Consider the following 23,000-nt stretch of genomic DNA (forward strand, 5'->3'; position numbering starts at 1 on the left):
AATTTCGCGGGAGGTAGTGGGGAGGAAATCGGTAACGCCCCTTCTCGTCTGACGTCAAGTGGTTCCAGAAAACACGTTCCGAGGACGGGTAGATAGGAAAAATAGAACCCCCTTTATTATTCGTGAAGTTTTGGCCTCGCCGCCTCGGCCCAAGTAATATAGACCGCAGGAATCGAAAGAAAAACCGTTAATATCTCGCCTCTCGGGTTGACGGGAGAGTTTCCGGCTAGGCGAATCAATAGAACCGGAAATAAGCCGTCAACCTGGGTTTGCCTTTGGAGGCTAGAGACAAGCAAATTATACTAGATAGAGCTGCAGTTTCCATTCCTGGGGTCTAAATTCTTTGCCTCGGCCGTTGCGCGTTAGAGCGACGGCTTGTACAAGCTCTCAGGAATTGGAATGATTTGGTAATTAGAATTAGCCTATTTTTTATTACTTTAAAACCCTTCTTAGTTATTTTATATTATCATCTTAGATCCTTCAATCAAAATGCCTGTCAACAAAGATTTAAGGTTTTATTTTATCGTCTCCGTCTGTTTATGGCCATTGGGCCTCAGTTGCTGAAGCCGCGCTGGCCGTGAAATTCGACGTTTTGGTAAGTCACGGCCAACTTTGATTTCTCGCGCATCTCTCGCGCTACAGCGGCCATCTCATTCGTTGACGTTCCTGTGTTAACCTATGAGCAAAAGATGTGTATGACGTCAGCGCCCCTAGCGGATTATTATTTTTAGTATAGTTTTTACATTGGGGACAATATAACCACCGAGCGTGGCGCTGAACTCCTACACATTATAGTACAGTTTATAGGGGGAAAATCCTTGCTCGCGGAATTTCGACGAATGTGTTGGCCGTAGTAGCGTGATCAAAGTTGGCCGTGGGTAAGTCGAATCATAAATTATTTATAAAAATATTTCGTTAACACACCACAGCATTTAATAATTACATCTTTTCATTGTAGGTCCTCCAACTTAAAATGCCTGACTACAATTGCTCAGTTAATGGCTGTGACAACAATGATTATAGCTTAAATTTTGTTAAGTCATTTTGAAATTAGTATTGTTTTTTTAAAGTAGTTGTGATGATAATCTCGCAGATTATAGCTTAAATTTCGTTGTCATTTTTAGTTTAGTATTGTTTTTATTAAATATTTGTGATTATAATCTCGGAGATTATAGGTAAAGTTCCGTTAAACGTCATTTTTAAATTAGTATTGTATTTGTGATGAAAATCTCAGAGATTTTAGCTTAAGTTACATAAAAATAAGTCATGTTTAATTTAGTATTGTATTTGGGATGCTAATCTCGGAGATTATGGCGAAAATTTCTTTAAACGTAATTTTTAATTTAGTATTGTTTTATTAAAGATTGTTAGAAAAAAATCCAAAATAAAATATTTTACTTTCAAATTAATGCTGTATTTTATGAAACCAAACACTCGAAAAATTGCCTGAATTATAATCATTCATTACTATAATGAATTGCATTAAATTTCTGTATTGAAAAATAACTTATTTATAAATTTATATATAGCTTGAAAAGACAGACAGCATGAAATTTATAGGCCCGCTCTTCTTTCCGAGGAATTGGAACCCGGTGACGTCACAATCGCGAGAGGAAAGGGTTCCTCGTTTAACGCGAATTCTTCCCAGCGTAGGTTCCGAATGCGCCCCCCTTGATGACCGCCATAAAAACAAAACCCTGAATTGTCTGCATGAACAAATTGTTCTCCAGGTTAATCGGGGGTGGCGAGGAGATCTATACATCAATTTTCTACGCAGGGTTCTTATCCCTTTTCCTACATAATATATGAACGGTCTAATCATCCTGGTCTTATGTTGGTATACGAAGGCAAGGAAAAAAAAACAAAAGCGCTCCTAGCATTAAAAGGTCTCTCGCAGGATATCCGAGAAATATATCAATAAATATGAGCGACTCCAATGCGTTCGTTAAGAGGGTTATATCGAGGGGGATTTTATACGCTTCTAGTAACACACAACGGATACTAATAAAAATACACTAGCGGGGAAAGAGTGAAAACAGAGATATCGTGATCAACCGACAGACAAATGTCCCTTTATTCTGAATCTTGCCGACTGCGCCATTATATAACGTTTATAAGGAAATTTAGGACTTTGTCATGTATGGTTCAAAAGCTATTTAAGTTTTTAATTTATCATTAATTTTAATTTATATTTAAAACGGTGATTAGTTTCATTAAATAGAGCTCGGAATTCTAAGAAATTTGACATATGGGGCTTTACGAACACTTAACAATTACTATAGATGGCCGAGAGCGGAGGGAATAATGTAATAGCAAAAGTAAATAAAACACAAAAAAATAAGAAAATAAGTATGCGGGAGAAAATGAACCTGAAGGGTTACAGAAGTTATTTTCAACTTTCAAACCTAAACGCGTGTACGCTCTTAATTCTCTCCATCAAACTATTTTTGCAATTACTCCACGACAGAATTATCATTAACCGAATTCGTTCTATGTCATACTTATGTTTAATTTTACTTATTATAAAATTAAGGCTGCTGCTTATTTTAAATTCTTAAATGTAGCAACAAAATAAATCACAAAATAAATAAATGGTATTTATTTCCTTAATTATAACAGTAACTTTTTTTGTATAATATAGAGGCAAATCTTTATAGCCAACATGACTTAGTAGTATCAAACACATTACAAAATTATCAGCCTGCTATGCGGCACAAAATTGAAACTAAATCATAAAAATTACCAAGAACATCCTTTTAAGAAATAAAAGTGATAAATATCATAAATATATAACAAAGCTGTACTTATAATTGTGATATCTGGTATAAATTTAAAGGTGAATAATGATATTCGAATAATTTACACTGAATAATACATTTTATTAACAAAAAGGTTCTTATATCAAAATTTTGCAATTTAATTTTTTCATACTGCAGATAACTGTTTTCAGCCACAATTGAAGATAGCATGACTATCTTTGGTTATTGTTTGCTGTCCATGTATTTATATATTATTTAGGCACTGATGGTCCCAATTAACAGGCCAGCACCGCTGAATCAAAAATACTATTTCACATTTTCATTCCTTATATTGAATTGTGGTCATCTTGTAAGGAGGTTAAACAACTCTTCATAAGTTGAGCTTGGGCCTTAATAAAATATTATTAAATTAATGATAATAGTTTCAGAATTATATGAAAATACAGTTAATAACCTAGGGACATCACTTTTCAAACCTTATTTAATTCGCTGTTTCAACCACGAAGGGAAGTAAAGTTTGACCTATGACAGATTCTTAAACATCAAATATAGTGGGCAATACGGATAACATTAATTACTTTTAGATTAGTAAACCAAGCACAATAAATAGGATTTTAAGTGAATTTCAGCAAAATTATTTTTGTAGAAATACTTTATCATAAACCCAACATTTCCATAAAATAGATTTTTATACCACTTAACAAAGAAAAATTCAGTTCTTTTAAAAAACATTAGTTTTGAAAATAATTACAATACCATTTTGAAAAGGCCATAATATCTTATATTAACATTTTAGGGTTGCCACTACAGTCAATTAACCCTATGACCCCAGTAAAATGTTCACATTTTCTATTTATAATTTGTATTTAATTTAATATTTTACTTTACTTTGACTAACAAACTATTAGGGAAAGTTTCATGTTACTTACTATAGAAGTATAAATAAAAAAATTGGGACCAAGGAATAAAATCGCAAGGTTTCATTATTTTAAAAGTTAACTTACTTTGGCATGTTTTAGCTCGAGTTCTACTATTTCTACAAGATTTTTTCGGAATGCAGCAACACGTCTCATTTTAAAATCAGATAATTCTAAAGAAAAAAGTTTTTTTAATAATACCACGAAGTTCCCAGTGAAAAACTATGAAATGTCTTGGGCATAAAACATTTGACAGAAACTACTTCCCATGTTTAATCTACATTTGGATTCTATTGGTTAAAATTTGAATACCTTCCATAAGATGTGGCATATGTCAAATAATAGACCATGGTTAATATATTACTGGCATTAAAAAATCATGGTAATCTTATAACTAATATATTACTGGCATTAAAAAATCATGGTAATCTTATAACTAGCTCAGTAAATATCATATACAGGGAAGATAGCAAAACAATCAGCAATGCCGAATTTCCCTATCTGGTACTATATGAGGAATGTTAAAAAAACATGTAATGTAGAAGTAATTAATTTTAAGTAACAGATCATATTTTAATATTGGTACTAGAAAAAAAAATTCCAACAACTTTCAATAAATAGTTTCCCACGTATGGCATATGGAGTTTTCTCCACTAACAAGGAGACTACCCGAGGTGGTTATCACCGATTTTGTTGAAACTCGGGGGTTAGGTAGACCTTATGGTAGTATGAAAATTTGCAAAGGGAAAAGTTGCAATGGGCTTTAGCTTTCCTATGGCAACCCAAAATGTTTTTGACCTCTCCATTTAAAAAAGCATGGGATTTTCTAGGTTACCCAAATTTTGTTAAAATTTAACCAAAATTTATCAATTTTAACCAAAATCATTGATCAATTTTACCCAAAATAGGTCCAATTAATCTTTTTGGGTATGTTTTGAAAATAAAAGTTTTTAAAATTTTTTAAGTAAGTGAAACCCTGTGAAACTGAGAAAATCCCATGCTTTTTTAAATGGAGATTTTTTGTTTTGAGAGATCAAAAACATTTTCGGTTGCCATGGGAAAACTAAAGCCCATTGCAACTTTTCCCTTTGGCAATTTTCATACTACCATAAGGTCTACCTAACCCCCGAGTTTCAACAAAATCGGTGATAACCACCTCGGGTAGTCTCCTTGTAAGCACTTAAAACGTTAAGGAATCCAAGGTAATTTTTAAAAGACCCAAAGAATGATTGGCCGCTAGATCATACTATTATTTTTTAAACAGGGGGTTATGAGTAACCAATAACAACGATATTCTATTCGTGGTAGAAAATATGTATCACATAAAATGAAAAGAAAAATTCGTATATGCTCTTGCAAACATTTTTCATGAAAAATTAGAATAAAATGTTATGACAGTGCTCTGAACTGTCTTTTACAATGATATTATCATATACACAACAGTTGTGATAGATAATTTTGTTAATATCGGCCGATATTAATCAGCTGTACCCATATCGGTACATCCCAAAATTTAATTCCAAAAAAATGTACCTCCATCAACTTTACAACACTTGAGGTCCAACCATTAGTGATAATTAGATAATAAGAAGAACTTTACAATTGATGATTAGACAGCACAAGATTATAAACTGCTGGATTTAAGTCTGCTAAGCAGGCAATCAATTAAAAGCAACGAACTTCTCGCATTTGAAGCTACGTAAACTAAAGAGGCTAAATGGACAGATATTAAAATACTTTTTTTAACTTTAGGGATTCATTTATAGATAAGATTTATAGTTTATGAAATTACTTATTGAAGTAGTAAAATTAATTAATTTATTTCCAAAAAAATACATGTTTAGTTGTTTCTTGTTTTTTCAAGTAGTGTAAGCCACATAAAAAAGAAATTTTATTTTGAGCAAACAATTTCTGTCTATATGCATTTTTATGTTGTTTGTGTTTAACAAGGCCTGGTGCTTGCTCTTGGCAGCCCTTTATCTCAACCAAGGCATATTATTTTGTCAAAAGTTTAAATTTACTTAAGAGTATCTCCCAGTACTACTAATTATTCACTTGAAAAATAAACCTTTTCAAGCTCCTGCTGAATACTTTTCGAAAGGTAAAATAATAGGGGAAGAACAATTTATAGTGACTTCCTAAAAATATTACTTTTAGTTTAATATGGTTTATAAATTAGTAAATATTCCTACAGAACAATTTCTAAATGTTCAGCAAGAATACAGTGCTCATTGGAAACTGCCTCAAACCTGCCAAGACACATTTCAGGTTTAGAGCCTAAAAGGTTACTTCTATCGCAAGTGATATTATATACTAGAGCTTACAGATATTGCCGTACTCCAAAATTATTTGTGACTTTGAAGGAAATTGCTTTTAATAGTAAGTTCTGTAAGACCTACAGCTATATTTTTTACCTTGTTTAGCCTGTTTGGATATGGCTTCAAATTTTTCACATGCTTCTTGCTGCGATGTTTCTGCCTAAAATTATACAATTACATAAGGCATTAGAAATTTAAAAAAAAAATTAAATTTATAATAGTAACCTGAACAAACCTGAAAATGTGGAGGGCAATTTTAAATTAAATTAAGTTAATAAATAACCAGCTGGACTAAGGCACCACCTTACCCGCAAATCATCAAGCAACTTTTAATGCCTTTAATTCAGGTGGTTTGGTTACAATGGGGGTAAAAACATACTGAACAAAGCATTTTTTTATGAAACCTGGTTCACAGGATATGACAAATTAGATCCCTTGCAGGGTTGTAAAAACCTCTTCTAATAAAAACCCCAAAAAACAGTTTATTTGGCTTAAGCCAGTTTTTTTTGGTTTAAATCAGTATTTTTTTAACACTTTTGTTTTACTTTTAATCTATTTTTCGCTTGTTTAACCGTGCATACATATTACAAATCAATATGAGTATTATTACAAGTCTCACATGACCAGAACAAAGTTTTAGTTTGTTTCATTTTTGATGACCAGGAAAATGCTTCGAAATTTTTATAGAAAAAAAGGGGTAATTTTAAAGTTAATTAAAGGAAAATATAGGAAAAACCATAAGCTAAAATAAGGATTCTTATCGAAAAACCTTAGATAAAATAAAGTTAAATATAGGATGAAGAAGGTTACACGACGATATTATATAAGACAGGTTATATACTTCATGAGAAAACATAAGGGATGAATAGAAAGGTATTGAAAATGTAGAAAATATGGTCACCTTGTAAATGTTTTGGAAACGTAATCATTTCAGTAAGAAAATGTACAAACATTTAGGAATAATTTTTAGTTAATTAAAAAAACAAATTATTAAAAAAACCATTGGTTTTTTTAAAAAAAATCACAGGTTAAACCATGATTTAATCCCAAGACATTGAGACTTTTAATGCCATTAATTCAGATGGCCGGTTTACATATGGTAAAAATAACAACAATCAGAACCCTAATTAGATTAAATATTGGTAAGTATAAAATTCTTTACTTAAAATTTTTAAATGGAGCTATATTTTCAAATGTTTTTAGAGGCACTCATATTTATTGTTTTACAAAGAAAAACCAACAAGTTACAAATCCGAATGCAATGAAGAAAATCTTAATTATAAAATTAAAAAGTCCTAATTTCCTAAATTCTGTTAAAAGTATTAAAAAAAAGCTTACCAACTGAACATCTTTGTTTCGTGTTCTTGCTTTCTCTAAATTCCTATTGGCATTTTCATAATTAGCAAGGCACCTTAATCTTCTATACAGTAAATTCTTTATAAAAAAAATTGTTATATAATTACTACGACCAATACAGTTTGTATATCTCATACTTTTGCTGCTGCTGTATCTCTTGTGTAGTAGCGCAATATGTCTGAAAGCTTTAGATCTTCATCGGAAGCCACTCTACCTTCAATTTTCTATAGTTAATGAAAATAAAAGTTCTGAGAATATTTAAATCATTAATTTTACTATCTACTTCATTTAATTATACAATAGCAGTACTATTTTGAAAGTCATTTATCTAAAGGAAAGAGATGGACTACTAAATTCCTTGTGATGATTGCCTAGTCTTTAATAATACAAACCTTTGCTATTAATATTCAAGCATTTCATTTTGATTATCAATCATAGGTAGGGCTGTGCGAGTACTCAAACAAGTAATTTGAGAATACTCATCGATTAATAAGTACCAAAAAAATTTGATATTGGGGTACCCGATTACTCAAATAAGCTGCTCTCTTAAACTCATAGAGTATTTGTTTTTCCTATCCTCATTGCTTCAAAGTTCAAAGATGGGTTTTTACAACTTTTGGGGTGAGGGGGGAATAAACGTTACCTACCAAGTTGTGGAAACTGGTTCATTTAAATTAAAGGAATATTTTTCGGCATTGAAAGTTACTTTAAACTCTTTAAATTTAATTTAATAATTACTTGAATAAAATCGCTCCTAATCAAAATATTACTTTTTTTAGTTACTCGACTCGAATAAGAAAGTTTCCCCGTTAATCAAGTACTCGATTACTCGACTACTTCAATATTACTCAACTCTAATACTCAATGAAAAAAAATTGATACTCCATAACTGACTGGATTGCCTAAAACTACTAATTGCACAGGCGCTTTGGCTGTTACAACATTCTCAAAATGAAGTATACAAATTTCCTTTTTTCAAAATGATTTTTTACCTTAATATTTTAAACATCATAATGCATGTGCATTTTGAAAGTACTCAGGTAAATATAAATTAATTAATTGGGCTAGTGCAAGAGCGTGAAGAGGCAAGTTTTGTATCTCAACATGTTTAAGCATTGAGCCACACATGATGTACATTTTTAACTAGGGTTAAACCCGGAAAGAGGTAAATAAAAATAAATAGCAAATAAAATAATGAAATTTTATATTTTTTAGATTAAAAATGAATAGTTGCCTACTCACAATATGTTACGAATCAAATGAATCCTACATAATTTAGCTCTTTATAAAATTAATAATTTATTAATTTTAGTTTTAACAGATTGTAACCACACCTTGCTTTAAGGGCAATGATAACATGAACTGGAGGCATACCATAATTACTCTAAACAAATTTACTATAGTCAATAAAACCAAGCGAAAGACCAACTCTTGGTCAGCATTTTCTACCTGGGGAAAGAATACTCCTTATCTAAACCTTGTAAAAAATATAAGCGGGATAACACAGTTCTACAACATTACACTCTCAGAAATAATAAATATAAATAACAAAAAAGGTTTATTATTAACTGTTAATAATTATTAATTATTAACTTTGCAAGCAAAAATAAATAGAACTATACATACCCTCATTTTTTCAAGTGTTTCTGAAACTTTACTAAAAAATCTAGGAAAAATTGTGATATTTAAAATATGATACCACTTCTATTAAGGTTTTATTTAAACATACTTCTCAAGTTCAGAACCATCAATTGTAGCTAATTGAACTAATGATGACGAAATCTTAATGTAACAATCGGCAACATCTAAAAAAAGTATTTTAAATTTAATACCAAGAATTAGTACAATGAGTAAAATGGAATTTGCTATAAATGGGAATATAACCTCCAATGGGTTGTTTATGAATTACCTCAGCAACAGATCACTAAGCAGTGCCAAAAATGCCAAAGCCATGAGAGGAATTGGTTAACATTAAATTCCATTGGGGGTGGGGGTGATAGTGATACTAGTGGTTATGTTCCCTTTAATGAGTTATAAGCAGCATCATAATATTCTAATATTGCGTCTACCAGAAGTTTTTAATAAATATCTTACGAGAGAAGTATCATTCCAGGTCATTAAAATTAAACAAGTACATTCCAATGAGAGTGAATGTTCCATCAAAACCACGAATGTACATGGCATCACAACTCAATATTTACAAAGTGTATTACTTTATTTACAATATAAAAATTATATTGCGTAGGGATATTTACTTAATTATAAATAATTTTATCGATATAATAGCTTTTAGAAACTGGCTATAAGATGTATTTCATAAACTATTTTTATTCCGAATGGAGCTTTAAAATATTAACAGGGGCCTGGGAAGGTACATGTTTAACGTGAATAACAGTAGCAGAATAAGGAGATTAATCCATCCCTCTTAAGAGATATATACTTCGGTCTCTACTTACTCTTATGAGCTCTAGTCATTCTATCAGCTTTAGCAGAGGCATCTTTAATTTGGCTGTGATATTCGACTAAGAAAGACTTTTCATGCTCAAAAAAATCATCCACATCCTGTAACTATTTCTAATAAGTTAACAATTCCCAAATTAACAGAAAGATGTTATTCAATCGATTAGAAACCTTTTGCGTTGATGATAGAAGGAGGTCATCGGCTGATTTACTTATGTTACTAAAAAGACCAGCGAGTTTCTCTTTCCTGTTCTTCCCTCTTACTGACAACTTTAAACGTAATAATGTAAGCAAACTGTTAATACAACTAGAATTACCATTTTTGCATAAATAAAACCCTAGTTACCTCTTGCTCAAATTCCAAAAATACTTTGAAATTATGATCATTCTTAAAAATGGGATGAATTGCCAGCCTCTGTAAAAACATTTCATGCATAGCAACAGTTTTCTTAAATGTGGCCAAATATTCACTGAAACGAAATGGAAAAAGAAATTTTTAAAAGCTGCATGATTTCTTAATGATAGTAGCACTTTTCACCCGTTTATTATAAGGGAGAAATGATTCACAAAAATTACTACTAAGAATGTATTTAATTATGCTTAAAGAAAATGCCTCCTATGTTAAAATGATCCTAGGCATCATGGTAAAATTTTCAGCCACCACAAAAGGGAGAAGGAACAATGCGATTGTATAGCATTAGAAGCCATCAGTTATAGAAAACCAATGAAATACCAGGGTAATTTTATTTCTTTTTAAGGGGGAAGAGATTATTTTCGGAGCAAGAGGAAGATAGACGGCATCACTAAATTTTGTCAAGACTTAGTCTTTCTCCCTAAAAATTGGTAAATACATTCTTTGCGTAACCAATTACTTAGGATTTTTTTGCAGTGAACCACGTTTTTAAAATACATGTATGATGCTTTTTGAAATATTATAAAAATATAATATCACCTTTTGGGTGCTAAATAGAACGAATTACATTTTGATAAGTAAAAGGATGAGTAGTTGAATGACACTTACGCTTCAAGCTCTTGCTTCATTTTTAAAAATTCTTCTTTGGGAATAGTACCCTCTCCTTCTCCTAATTTCTGAAGTTTTTCTCGTGATGAATCAAAATCTGGTCTCGGTGGAGCTGGAGGAATCTAAGAAAATAAGTTTTGGCATTACGCTTATCATCATACCTTTTCCTTATTTTTATTATTTAACTAAGAATTTTATGAAAAATCCCATATAAAATATGCATATAAGAAAAATTTAATATTAGTCAACAAATTGTATATTAATATTTCTATTGCAAAAATGATAACAAAATTTGTTTCAGAATGAACAAAAGTTATGAAATTGTACAAATAAAAATAAATAAACTTACAATATAGCCGGCATAAGTTTCATCTTCTTCAATCGAATCATGAAGCCATATAAATTCTTCATGTTGGCGAACAACGGAGAAATCAGGCTTGTTGAAATCCGGTAATGTTGTCTTAAAAAAATCATGCAGTGTTAGGAAAACATTGGTAAAATTTTATAACTACTCAATTAGATGAAGCTCCGATATAATGGAAAACTATAAATTTTCGTTTAAATAGGATCAGAACTTCAAATGTTATTAATTACAAAGACACCATAAAACTTTAGAGTGAAACATCAACTTAAACCTAAAACTGGTGTCAAGGTGGAGATAAACAATGAAAAATATTGTTATCTCCGCGAATAATAATATAGACCTCATACCCCAGATTCGAAGTCACTGCCTTGCGTGTGATCAATAGCATTTACCCACTTTCTGACAGAACTAAAAAATTGGTTTCATAGCTATCATGTTGATAATCTATTGATAGCGTAGTATAGCAACCAAAGGAGCCCAAATTTCTCTAAGATCTTGTAGCGGAAGTGGGTAATTGCTTCGTTACCAAAACATCAATCAGAAAGCTCTGTTTTCGAATCTAGGGTACAAGGGTCTATTTTATCTTTTGGCTTCAACAAGGATTATTAATGTTGGAGATATGGTCATTGTGTATGAACCTGGTCAAACATGAGGCCGCTGTAGTTTAATTTTGCCTAATTTTAGACTTCAAAATTGGTAAATATCAATCTAACATCAGTGGCGTAGCTAGCATGGGTGGCACCCTGTGCGGATATCATGTTGTGTTACTTACTAGTCAAAACGTGTAAAAATGTTTTTAGAATTTCTCAAGTTTGTAAGTTTTTATTTTTTTCATGGTCGGGTGTCACACCCAAAACAGCCACAAACGGGTCCGGCTCCCCTAGCTACGCCACCGTCTAATATTTTATAATAAATGTTCGATAGTTTAGCAGCTTAAAATATTAATTATGACCAGTTTCATACACTATGACCATATTTTTCAAACACAATGGCAATATATCAAAAAAAATTTACAGATATTAAATTCAATATTAATTATAGTTTATATAATTTACATAAACTATAAAAAATATTCAATTTGATATTTATCATTACTGATAAAAAAGTTTTGTTGGTAATGATTTATAGTTGCATTGGCGTATTATTATTATTATTATTGAGTGGGGTGGCAAGCCAAACACTTCGACCTAAGGTCCATTGTGCATCCCCAAACTGGTTGACTTAAGTAAGTCCTATTGCCGACATAAAGCTTAAAATCTGCCCGGCCGTGATATTAGAGACGTCATACGTCTCCAACCGATGCATACCCAAATGCTCAAACCTCTGGGCTGCATAGTAATCGCAGCTACAGAGTACATGTGAGGCAGTTTCCTCCTCAGCTAGACAAGATCTGCAAATCGGGTCATCACTGACCCCAATAAGCGTTAAATGTCTGTTAAAATGGCAGTGACCTGTAAGTAGGCCAGTAACAATCCTAATACTGGACCTAGAGAGCGAGAGTAATTCTCTAGCTCTCTCCCTAGATGGGCCAAGAGTGAACTCTTTGGCCTGCCTTTGACCCTCAATTTCAGACTGCATTGGCGTAGCTATGGGTCAACTTGACTCACTCAACAAAGTCGTTCTCTCTTAGTAAAAATAAATAAATTCTTGTTAAGAAGAATTGTTTAACTTACTTAGTCAGATTGCATATATTATTAGTGTCCAAAGTGTTCTTGAACTGAACAGTTAATTTAATTTTTTATGACCCAAACCCTTTTGTAAAAAAATGTATTCCTCGGTTGCTCGTGGCTGTGGCTTGTAATTGTTGCCATGGTAACGTGTATAGGTGGGCCATGACCTTAAGACGCCCATGGTGGTCACATGATTATTTTTACTTTGTGATCTGTGACACCAAAAAATGTCCGCGGTTTCAAGGCGGGGCTAAGCTATGATGTATGCCTACGATGCCACGAGCAAGCACCCAATATAATTAAAAGGATATCTGAATAAAAAAAAGCTCTTATTATTAGTTAAGTAGTAGCTGGTACTAGAAGTGTGGATATACAGAGAATTGATCTATTTACATATAGAGAATGTTTCTATTATTTTTACCTTAGCTCCCGTTGCAGCTCTAGGATCAGAACCTGGCCCTTCCCCTTCAAATTCAATTCGCTCCAGGTGGCGCATTATTGGCTACCTAAATATTACGTCCTCTTGACGCGAGGAATTCGCGTTTAATAAGAACGCCTCCTTTTCCATTTAATCCCCCCTGATTCATGATGTGTCACGACTGACAGAATATAAACATTCTCTTTATATATAAATAGATCAATTCTTGGTATACATTAGGTAGGGAATGAAGTTGAAAGTAAAATAATACCACCTGGGGAGTACTGCGAAAACTTAGAAGTCACTCTAGTAAGTTAAAAGTTCATTGATTTTTATGGAGACAATACAACCATATATTTTTCTGTATACCATCATCAAATGACTACTTAAATGACCATAGAGCGAGTGAATACATAGTTTATCCCGGTCTAGTCTTCTAAAAGGTCTCTCTCTATAGTATAATTCCTTCTATGTGTTCTATATCAATAGGATAAGTCAACGAATCTTTGGCACTGTAAAGTATAGGAACCGACATATCTGTTAATTATGTCACTTTTTTGTGTTAAAAATTACTTATTATTATTGTATTATCAACTTCGGGAGTGCTGTTGGTTCAAAATAGCTAATCACTAATTTGATGGCAATGTTAAAACTAGAACCATTAACCCCTGGACGTGGTACTCAATGTTATAACGCCATTTTAGTTTTCTCCACGTGGCAGCACCATCAAGCGGAGTAAAACGGGGAAATTGGTCCTCAGTTGCTAGTTTTCCCCACCCCCCTTTTCTTGGCTGCGAGTGTTTTGTGCTCCTCGCAAATCGTCAAGTTTGTCGCTTTCGCGCCCTGACCGCCGTCTTCGAGATCCCGGGCTCGAGTTTTCACGCGGTGCCTGAGCCTGCCTCCGGAAATTGGGGTATTTTTCACTAGGTCTTCCAATCATGGAACTAATAAGAAGCTTCTTATTAGTTCCATGTTCCAATGTTAATTTTACTACATCTAACACAAGAATATAAATAAAATATTGATATTAATTTAATAAGTAAAAATAAATATTATATATAAATACCTTCAACACTTTCCCAAAACCTTTTAGATGGAATTTCAATACTGTACGCTATTATCGGTAAGCCTTGGCGCAACGCGCAACTAACGGACGGAGAAAGAACGGAAAATATTCTGCCGAATGCCGACGAGCTTAGCGGTAAAACGCCGCACGATAGGAGAGTGAAGTGAATACGTTTTGTCAGTTCTCGTTTTTACTGAGGACCAATATTTCCGCTTATTGCCAGTGGTGGCGTTGGAGTAGCAGAGGCTAAGTGAAAGCCGCGTCGCCTATCTAGTACCGGGTCCATGGGTTAATGGTTCTAGGTTAAAAGCTAGTGAAATAAAAAGGTGTAAAAAGTCTTATACCTCTTGGATAACGTAATACTTATTTTTATAAATTAAAATACATTTATAAAATGTTGTTATCATAACGAGACAGAGCTTTTTTAAATGTTTTTCCCACATGTGATTTGCATGCGCACTAGAAGGCAACATTTTATCATTATAAAATCAGCTGTCCTAAGCCAACTATTAACATAATTATATAACGTAATCAATAACAAATTATACAAAAGTGCAACAAAACTGGTATGAGGAAAGCCACTTGGCAGAATCTGCACAAACTGCAACATGCATTGAAGTCCTTAATGTAACATGCCAATGGCATCAGTGGACTTTCTTTAATCTAAATCCGGTCACATTTTCTGTGTGCCCAGTAATACAGTTAAGTTTGAACAGCTAATGCCAAGAAGTTTTAAACACATTAATTTTGCTGCTATGTTAATTAGCTTACCTTTGTATGGACAGTAAATTTTACTTTATCTCTTTCACTCAATGCATCAGATATATCGACTAGCAGAGACTGGTCTGTTAAATCAACTGTATCTGCTCTAGGCTAGGAGAGAGAAACAAGATTAGAGGAGTTTTATCTTAAAAGGATCCATCACTCAGAACAGGGGGAGGTATAGGGGTAACATAAAATCCAGACTTGCAGTGTGCTTCAAAACCAGTTTTTTTGTGACCCCTATGCCTTCCCCTGTTGTGAGTGAGGGATCCCTTTAACTAGTGTTATGCAGCCTTTTAAAGTGACTGAGAATAAAAAGATGTGGAAACTATACATCAATTTTTATTCTCAAGATTGACATATGACGCTGCAACAAGATTTATCAGGGTAAGATTCACTGGCATCTTTTGGACCCTTTCACACAAATTAAAAAAAACCCTATGGTCTTAATTGTTACCAAAAGTCAACTCTTAGAAATTTGTTACCTAATTTGGGAAAAAATTGGAGCATAAAATGGGCTTCCATCTGCAGCGAATGTACATAACCACAACACCCTTATGGTAAATTATTACGTTTAACCATAATGGTAATGAACCATCAAACTTTTTCAAACAAGTCCACTTTCTCAAACATTAAAATTTAAACTAGAGTATTGTGGTATTGTATATAATATGTTTTTAGCCCCAGTGCAAGGAAGGACAACACAATAAAATTGAACATAACGGTATTGTGAATTTTACAAGGATATTGACATATGATTTGAAAGCCATAGAAATGATCGGAAACCCAGTATTTAGCCAGGACCATAAAAAATTTATTTTTAAGAAGCTGGTGACATAGCTTAGAGCTACCCTTAGGTCAAAACTATGCAACCGTTAAACAGCAGTTTCTTGTCTACCAAGTGCTCTATATTTGAATGCCTTTAGGCATCATAGTCAACCTATTTAAAATGTATCTAACCTTGTTTCCAGTTGTCATATTGGTAACGCTCTCACCAGTACCATCTTCCAAAGTTAACATCTTAATTTAAATGTTCTGGTCCAAGGCTTATAACAATATTATATTGCTCTTCAAAAACTATAATCAAGTATTACTCAAATAACGTAGGTTCCAAAGCGAAAAATCTTAATATTCAAATTATTAATTTGAATTTTAAACTCACAGGTCGCGTCAGATTTAAGATTTAATGTCTTCAATTAAATAGTACCAAAAGACGATCCCGGCACGCAGCAAAATCCAGTGTCAACTACTTCCTGTCATAATTACGCCCCCAAAGAGTGTTTTTATTTATTTTTTATAATAGTAATTTGGGTGACCAGCCGATGGAACATAGAGTAAATCTAGATACTTCATGCAGGGTACTTCGGCCACCATCAAAACTCGGTATAAATCCCTAGCATAAGTTCGATATTTTCCAGGGGTGTGCCATGTAAAACGCCATCTATTAAATGCAGCCATTAGAAAGATGGGGCGCTATATAAATATATAATATGCTAGGTAAAGAAGATATTGCGAGATATTCAAAATAAGGCACAAGTATTCACGAAGATAGCTTGATACATCAAAAATATGGAGCCATCAGACCTCACTTTTTATAATTTTCTGGTCTTTCGACTTCTTGACAGATGTCGTTTCAAAAGTCAAACTCTTGAAAACACCTATAGTCTGCTAGTTGTGGCTTCCGCTTGAGCCCCTTACAGAATGATGGGTCTGCCAGAATAAATATTTCTATGGTTTCGGTGTCTAAGGCCTTTGGCTGTCATCTTTAGGGCTTTTAAAAATCTATCTAATGGCGTTTTTGTTTGGGCTGATCTCTCTCCTACCGGAGTGCTCCGAAAGTCTTTGCGTGTCCATGAATTGTATTTAGCTATAATACAGTCCATGGCGTGTCCCATTGCTCCGCGAGAGAGTGGCTGATTTCTTGCTCTCTGCTGATCCGAGATAAGTGACGGATCAACGGATTCGGAGCAAGTTTTGTGGAAAATGGCGGCGGTCAGGGAAGAATATTTACGAATTATTTTGTTATTATTAGAATCTTCATCATCAAGTTCAGAGGAGGAAGATTTTTTGGAACATATTTTTAAGGATAAAGCGGAACATCCGAAAATTGAGGAATTTATTAAAAATGTAGTGCATAGATTTTCAAATGAAGAAGTACATAAATTTATTACTACCTCTACTATATTGTAATGTAAATGTAGACTCTAGACTAATAACAAAAAATTATAGTTTAGGGATAATTTCCGATTAACCCGTGAAATGTGTTATAACCTCGTCGCGGAATTTGGAGCTTCAGAGTTCTTTCCATTAAACAATAAAGGACATGGTGGCGGTAGTGCTATTTCTGCCGAAAATCACCTTTCGACTAATTTTTACAGCGTTCTAGGCCTAATAAAACGCGTCTGAATTCTATACAAGAAAGTTGGAGAAACAATTGTTTCTCATTGGGAAAAGCGCGCCAAAAATACTGATCCGAAAAAAGTTACGTTTATCATTGGAAAAGTACTCTCGTCCGCTCTCTTAAGGATCGATGACATCACACGTCAATTTTTTTTTAATCCGAAAGGGAGTTGAGAACGGTTTCGGAGCAACCCAAAGAAAAACGCCATAAGTTAAGCCTCCACCATAGATATAGTAAACGTATATAAAGGTCCATATAAAATTTCAAAGGGAGTGAATACGGAGGTGACAGCTAGCAGAAACGCATAATTTCTGCTGGCTATCCTTATAAGGCACTATCTATCGGTAAGAAAGCTCGTGCTATTGTCGCGACTCGCGAGAGCCAGTGTCTCCTGCTTAAAAATTATACTAAAAGTCACGAACAGATGGTGTCTAAAGAGTACGGCCTGCGGAAAGGTCAAGCACTTAGTACTAAAATGCTAAGAGAGCTTGCGCTCTTGGTCACGTGCCTTCTTCGGTGTCTGCTAGGTGTCAATTCCGTATTTTATGTTAGGCTTATACGCCCCGAAATTTATCTAGACCTTTATATACAATCCTTATATCTATGGCCTCCACCATGATATATTAATAATGAATGATTTGATATCTGCAATTTTGCAAGCACAATATTTAATTATTTTCTTAGCCAGCGGGTGCTTAGTATCTGGAAAATTAATTATCTTTCATAAATTTTTGTGACCTTCGAAGGTGATTCAAGAGATTGAGTTTGTGCTTGGTGCCTAAGGCTTCAAGCCTGACACCTATTGAGTATTGATCATTACAAAATTGCTGAATTTCTTTCTGATCGTTTTTCTGCACGATTTTTGAATTTGGTTGTCCTTAACTAAACTGGCTTTGTGACATAGTCATTGTTTTTTTATGGTGAATTCTTCGTCTAGTTGAAAGAATAAAATATATATTGTAGAGAATGGCAGATGACGTTGTAAGTTGCTCATGAAAAATAATTTTAAAGTCCATTTTTCAAATTTCTTAAGCCTTGTAAGAGCAGTGCTGCTATTTAATGTGTTACAACTTTCCATTTCTTGGTTAAGATTATTTTGTTCAGGGGATGACTAAACCTTAGTTCAAAAAAATATATATTTATTACCTATCTAAAACCAAGGTGCCATTTTGGTGCCCCTCCTTTTCAATGTCCTAATAAACTCAATGCCAGAGGCAGTTGTCTTTGAGCTTTTATTGCTGTTTCCCGATGACTCGAAGCTATCTGCTAAATTAAAGTATCTCTCTGATTGTCTACGTCTACAGGCGGACCTGGATTTGGTTACAGTTAGGGCCACTGAACATGGATTATCCTTTAATAGTTAAAAATGTTTGGTACTCCACCTTGGACCAAAAAATCTTACCCTAACCACTCCGCCTCTGTGAATAGCAACCAAAGTGAATCTTAGTGATGCCAAAGCTTTGTCTTATTGCAATGTGACAGTAAATTCTGAACACTTTGTCAATGCTAAAAATGTGCAAAGTGTATCTACAAGAAGCTTATTCGTCGCCTTGATTCCCTATCACAAACTTTATGCATAATGTATTGTTTTATTCATTATCTTCACTCACTCTTCCATTGAGGTGTACAATGATGGGAAAATGTGATCTATTTAGACATCTTTAAAGCTTTCCAATTTAGCTGTTTCTTTTCAAAATTCTTAGCAACACCTTTTGAACTGTACTCACCATGTCTGTGTTGTGGCAGTCTTCAAATAGTTAGTTTGCTACCCTTACCAAAAAATAAGTTGGATTTTAGTTGGTATAAGCATTTTAGTTGACGTTAAGTTGGTTTTAAGTAGGCTCAAGTGGTCAGAATATTTCAATAAACTAGTTAAAGGGGTAATAAGTTGTTATTAAGTTGATGGAAAAATACTTTTTCTTAAGTTGGTAATTAGTTGGTTTTTAGTGGTCAGAATATTACATATTATTTGTAAGCTGGTTTTAAGTAGGTTTTAAGTTGGTATCCAAATACCAACTTAAAGTATTTCCTAGACCACTTATTTTTTGGTAAGGGATACGCCATTACATTTTTTTGGTCTACAACAACATCATTCTTGGCAGCGTGTTAGGCTCAGACTTTATAGAGTGTTGTCATCTGATACGATTTTGAAAACTTGTAACGTCACAGCTGTAGTGTTAATAGTGGCCGCCATGACAGTTACTGTTTTTTATCAATAGGCAAATTACAATGGTGACGTCGCAGGGTTTCAGACGACACAACTATACTGATGAATAGCCTACTATTTGAAATTAAACCACAAGAGAACACTGAGACATTTAGAAATAATATTTTAAAACATCCTTTTAAAGTATAAAATTTTAAATATCTTTAAAATATTTTTATCTATAAAATACCATAACCCCATATTGAGTTAATTTAAGGCCCCAAACGGACCCAACTGAAAATCAGTACTTTTCTGTACTGAGCTGGTGCCTACCATAAAAGCAATTTATTATTATTATTAATATATTATGACTTTAAGATCTTCATTTCCAGTTTACACAAATTTAAAACTTTAATGTAATTGAATGTTGTTGGGTTGTCTGAGCTTTTCTAGAGGATAGTTGGGGACTTGAGGGGGATACCCAATTATCTGTCTGATGTGAACATATGCCGAGTAATTTGGTACTCCCTGATTTGAAATTTCACAGTCATTTCAAAAACCTTTATGGGTGACAATGGCTCGCACCCATTTCTCAGATGTCCCTGCTGATATTGTTATACAATTACTTTTACATTCGTGCTCTTCTCCAATGTGCTAGATATAAGGTATGCTAGTTTAGTGAGGAATCTACAATTTGAGGTCATCCTGTTAAGACCTGGGCATCAAAAATTATTTATTTCAAGTTAATTTACACCAGCCACAGTAAATATTACAAAATATAAAAAAAAATTGTTAATTATACAATTTTTTATGAATTTGATAAGTCATTTGGAGAGAAGAGAGTTGAACAACTAATATTGTTAATTCATTTCACTCGAAAATGGCACATGGGTAGAATGCAAATTTTTAAATGTTTGTTTGACATTAGGCGCTTAAAATTTGTCTAAATCAAAAAATTGGGCTATTTCAAGGAGTTAATAACTCCTTTCACGCTGATTTCCCAATCGTAGAATGGCAAATGAATTAAGCAAAATCCTGTTGAACCCTCTCAAAGGAATCAGTATCACCTTAATGGCTAGGATGATGTAACACTTTCCACTAAGAGTACATACTCCGCTTAATCAGTGTACAAGCTAAGTGATCAGTGTCTCAGGTTAGAGTCCTACATAGATTACTGTGTGTATACAATATTTTTAAGTGAAATAGAATACCCATACAGGCACCATTGATTGTTGAAGTATACTTATTGCAAACAAGGTTTATTATGAAAATTAGCATTAGAACAATAGGAAGTGTCATACTTATTATTATGTTATTATTTAATGTTATAAATTTCTTTAAAATACATTTTTTTTACAGTCAACAACCAATACTGTTGAAGAGCCTCTAGATCTGATTCGGTTGAGCCTTGACGAGAGGATTTATGTGAAAATGAAGAATGAACGTGAACTTAGAGGAAGACTCCATGCATATGATCAACATTTAAATATGATTTTAAGTGATGTTGAAGAAACTGTCACAACAATTGAAATAGATGAAGAGACCTATGAAGAAGTTTATAAATCAACTCAACGTATGATACCCATGATTTTTGTTCGAGGAGATGGTGTGATCCTTGTTTCTCCACCAATAAGGGCTGGGCTGTAAATATTTGAAATAAAATTTTATTGCACATTATCAGAAATAGTTGAAATTTTGTTTATCTGACCCTTAAGAAAGTTCCAATATGAAATGGGGGGTGGGTGACAATGAAAGCATTTGTCCATCAATAAGCTACTTCCCCCAAAAAAACGTTAAATCACCCTGGTATCTCATTGTTTCCCTGACTGGATTAAAACATACACCAGAATTGTTCTTCTTTCTCCTCTCATGCTGGGGAAAACTAGACCATGATGCCATTAGATCATCTCAACATATTATAAGTATAAATATAAATACAGGAATTTTTTTGGAATCATTTTTTTTGTTCAAAGTGTACCCTTTCAAATACTAGATTAAACGAAATTTATTTTCTGATTCTTTAGTACTCATTTCCAACATTTTATTTTTTTGTAAAATAGATAATAAGGGGTCAGTAAGAAGTTATGTATAATTTATAGATTATTCACCCCATTGCAATAATTTTAAATCATTACAGCTACATAAATTCAGATTAAAATTTCAAGTAATTTATCATATAGAAAAACATTTGTTCCAATGATGTCCTGTTTGTGGACACAATGAGCATTGTAAATAATTTTATAACAGGGTAGATGAGTTTTAATTAATTGCTGAAGGTTAACACTACAGTTTCCCATAAGATCTTTCTCAAAAACCATAACTTTTGTTTCTTACCTTGGCTTTCATGAAATTAGAGCAAGAATATTTTACCACTGCTCTGAATAATATAAATTCTAAAATAACCCCCAGATTCCTGATTTTTCCAATTCTCAAAGTAATTCCAGTTAAGTTTTACTATTCTCACCCGTAAAAATCTGGGTTTTGCCAGTGGAATATCATCGTATAAGGGAGATGATCAGATGAGTAAAGCATTGATTACACTAGAAAGTGTAATGCTACATTTTCTAACTTGGGCACATTCAAATATAAGTGCATAAAAAATATAAAAATTACATGAGGCACGACAGTGGAAATGAAATCTGACATGAACTGTTGGATGCATTTCCTTGTACAGAGGATTTTCAGTTCAATTTACAGTATTGGCTGACAAATCCAAATAACCACCAATTTGGGAAGTGTTATATATTATACCAAAAGCATTTTATTTTTACTGAAATAAAAACCATGTTTCTTCTTTTAAAAGTTGTCTAAAAAGGGATAAAAAGTAAAATAGTTTTAAGATACCTGTCACCTGCTGTTACTTAAAAAAACCAAAATGTCTCAAACATTCATGGAGCCAGAATTTCATAAAAAATATTGCCTATGAGGAAATGGTTTGATTTGTAAAAATTAGACAGAAAAAAAAAGGGGTGGACAACCTCAATCATTGCAAAATATTTTGTTGAAAGGAAAGTAATCTCATTTACCAGATGGTTTTGAACAACCCTAAAAATATCACTTAAATGGAAAACGTTTATTTTTCAATTAAATTTACTGGTTTTACTTTATTATAAAGGTTTTATTATTTTCTTAAAATGTTGCTAGTTCTTGATATTAATAATGGGAAGTTAATACTTTTCTTTATCTCTGTCATACCTGCATTATTATCAGTGTTGGACACTTGCAAATCTTGAATACCGGATTTTGGATCTCAGAGATTTTAAGAATCAAAAGTGATTGAGATGAATTTTCAAGCTGATTTCTAAATTCTTACGATTGATTTTTTAAGTGATTTTTAGACAT

General features: G+C 33.0%; 2 protein-coding genes and 1 long non-coding RNA gene across 5 annotated transcripts; 2 read left to right on the forward strand and 1 right to left on the reverse strand.

Annotated features, from left to right (window-relative positions):
* Positions 1–291: 291 nt before the first annotated feature.
* Positions 292–1,286, forward strand: LOC149939635 (uncharacterized). Its single transcript, XR_016481397.1, has 3 exons — positions 292–407; positions 476–595; positions 959–1,286. It is a non-coding gene; the product is annotated as an uncharacterized LOC149939635 (long non-coding RNA).
* A 1,298-nt stretch (positions 1,287–2,584) lies between these two features.
* On the reverse strand, positions 2,585–16,380 carry Snx6 (sorting nexin 6). Of its 2 annotated transcripts, none has more exons than XM_090178074.1 (15): positions 16,274–16,380; positions 16,072–16,188; positions 15,121–15,222; positions 11,181–11,291; positions 10,832–10,953; positions 10,157–10,280; positions 9,982–10,080; positions 9,807–9,912; positions 9,080–9,155; positions 8,977–9,016; positions 7,488–7,574; positions 7,333–7,428; positions 6,091–6,154; positions 3,764–3,849; positions 2,585–3,148 (listed from the first exon to the last, which is right to left on the reverse strand). In XM_090178074.1, the coding sequence occupies exons 2-15, from the start codon at positions 16,129–16,131 to the stop codon at positions 3,086–3,088; spliced, it is 1,236 nt and encodes a 411-aa protein (XP_090034200.1). In that variant the 5' UTR covers positions 16,132–16,188; positions 16,274–16,380; the 3' UTR covers positions 2,585–3,085. The 2 variants fall into 2 exon arrangements, with proteins under 2 accessions (XP_090034200.1, XP_090034199.1); XM_090178073.1 differs by having other exon boundaries at positions 9,807–9,918.
* A 1,996-nt stretch (positions 16,381–18,376) lies between these two features.
* Positions 18,377–21,578, forward strand: LSm3 (U6 snRNA-associated Sm-like protein LSm3). 2 transcript variants are annotated; one of them, XM_090177972.1, is made up of 2 exons: positions 18,377–18,493; positions 21,018–21,573. In XM_090177972.1, the coding sequence occupies exons 1-2, from the start codon at positions 18,479–18,481 to the stop codon at positions 21,303–21,305; spliced, it is 303 nt and encodes a 100-aa protein (XP_090034098.1). In that variant the 5' UTR covers positions 18,377–18,478; the 3' UTR covers positions 21,306–21,573. The 2 variants fall into 2 exon arrangements, with proteins under 2 accessions (XP_090034098.1, XP_090034097.1); XM_090177971.1 differs by lacking the exon at positions 18,377–18,493 and adding an exon at positions 18,805–18,871 and having other exon boundaries at positions 21,018–21,578.
* Positions 21,579–23,000: the final 1,422 nt, after the last annotated feature.

This window comes from Leiobunum rupestre, chromosome 6, assembly GCF_980474605.1.
Source record: "Leiobunum rupestre chromosome 6, qqLeiRupe1.1.hap1, whole genome shotgun sequence".
Classification (NCBI taxonomy): domain Eukaryota; kingdom Metazoa; phylum Arthropoda; class Arachnida; order Opiliones; family Sclerosomatidae; genus Leiobunum; species Leiobunum rupestre.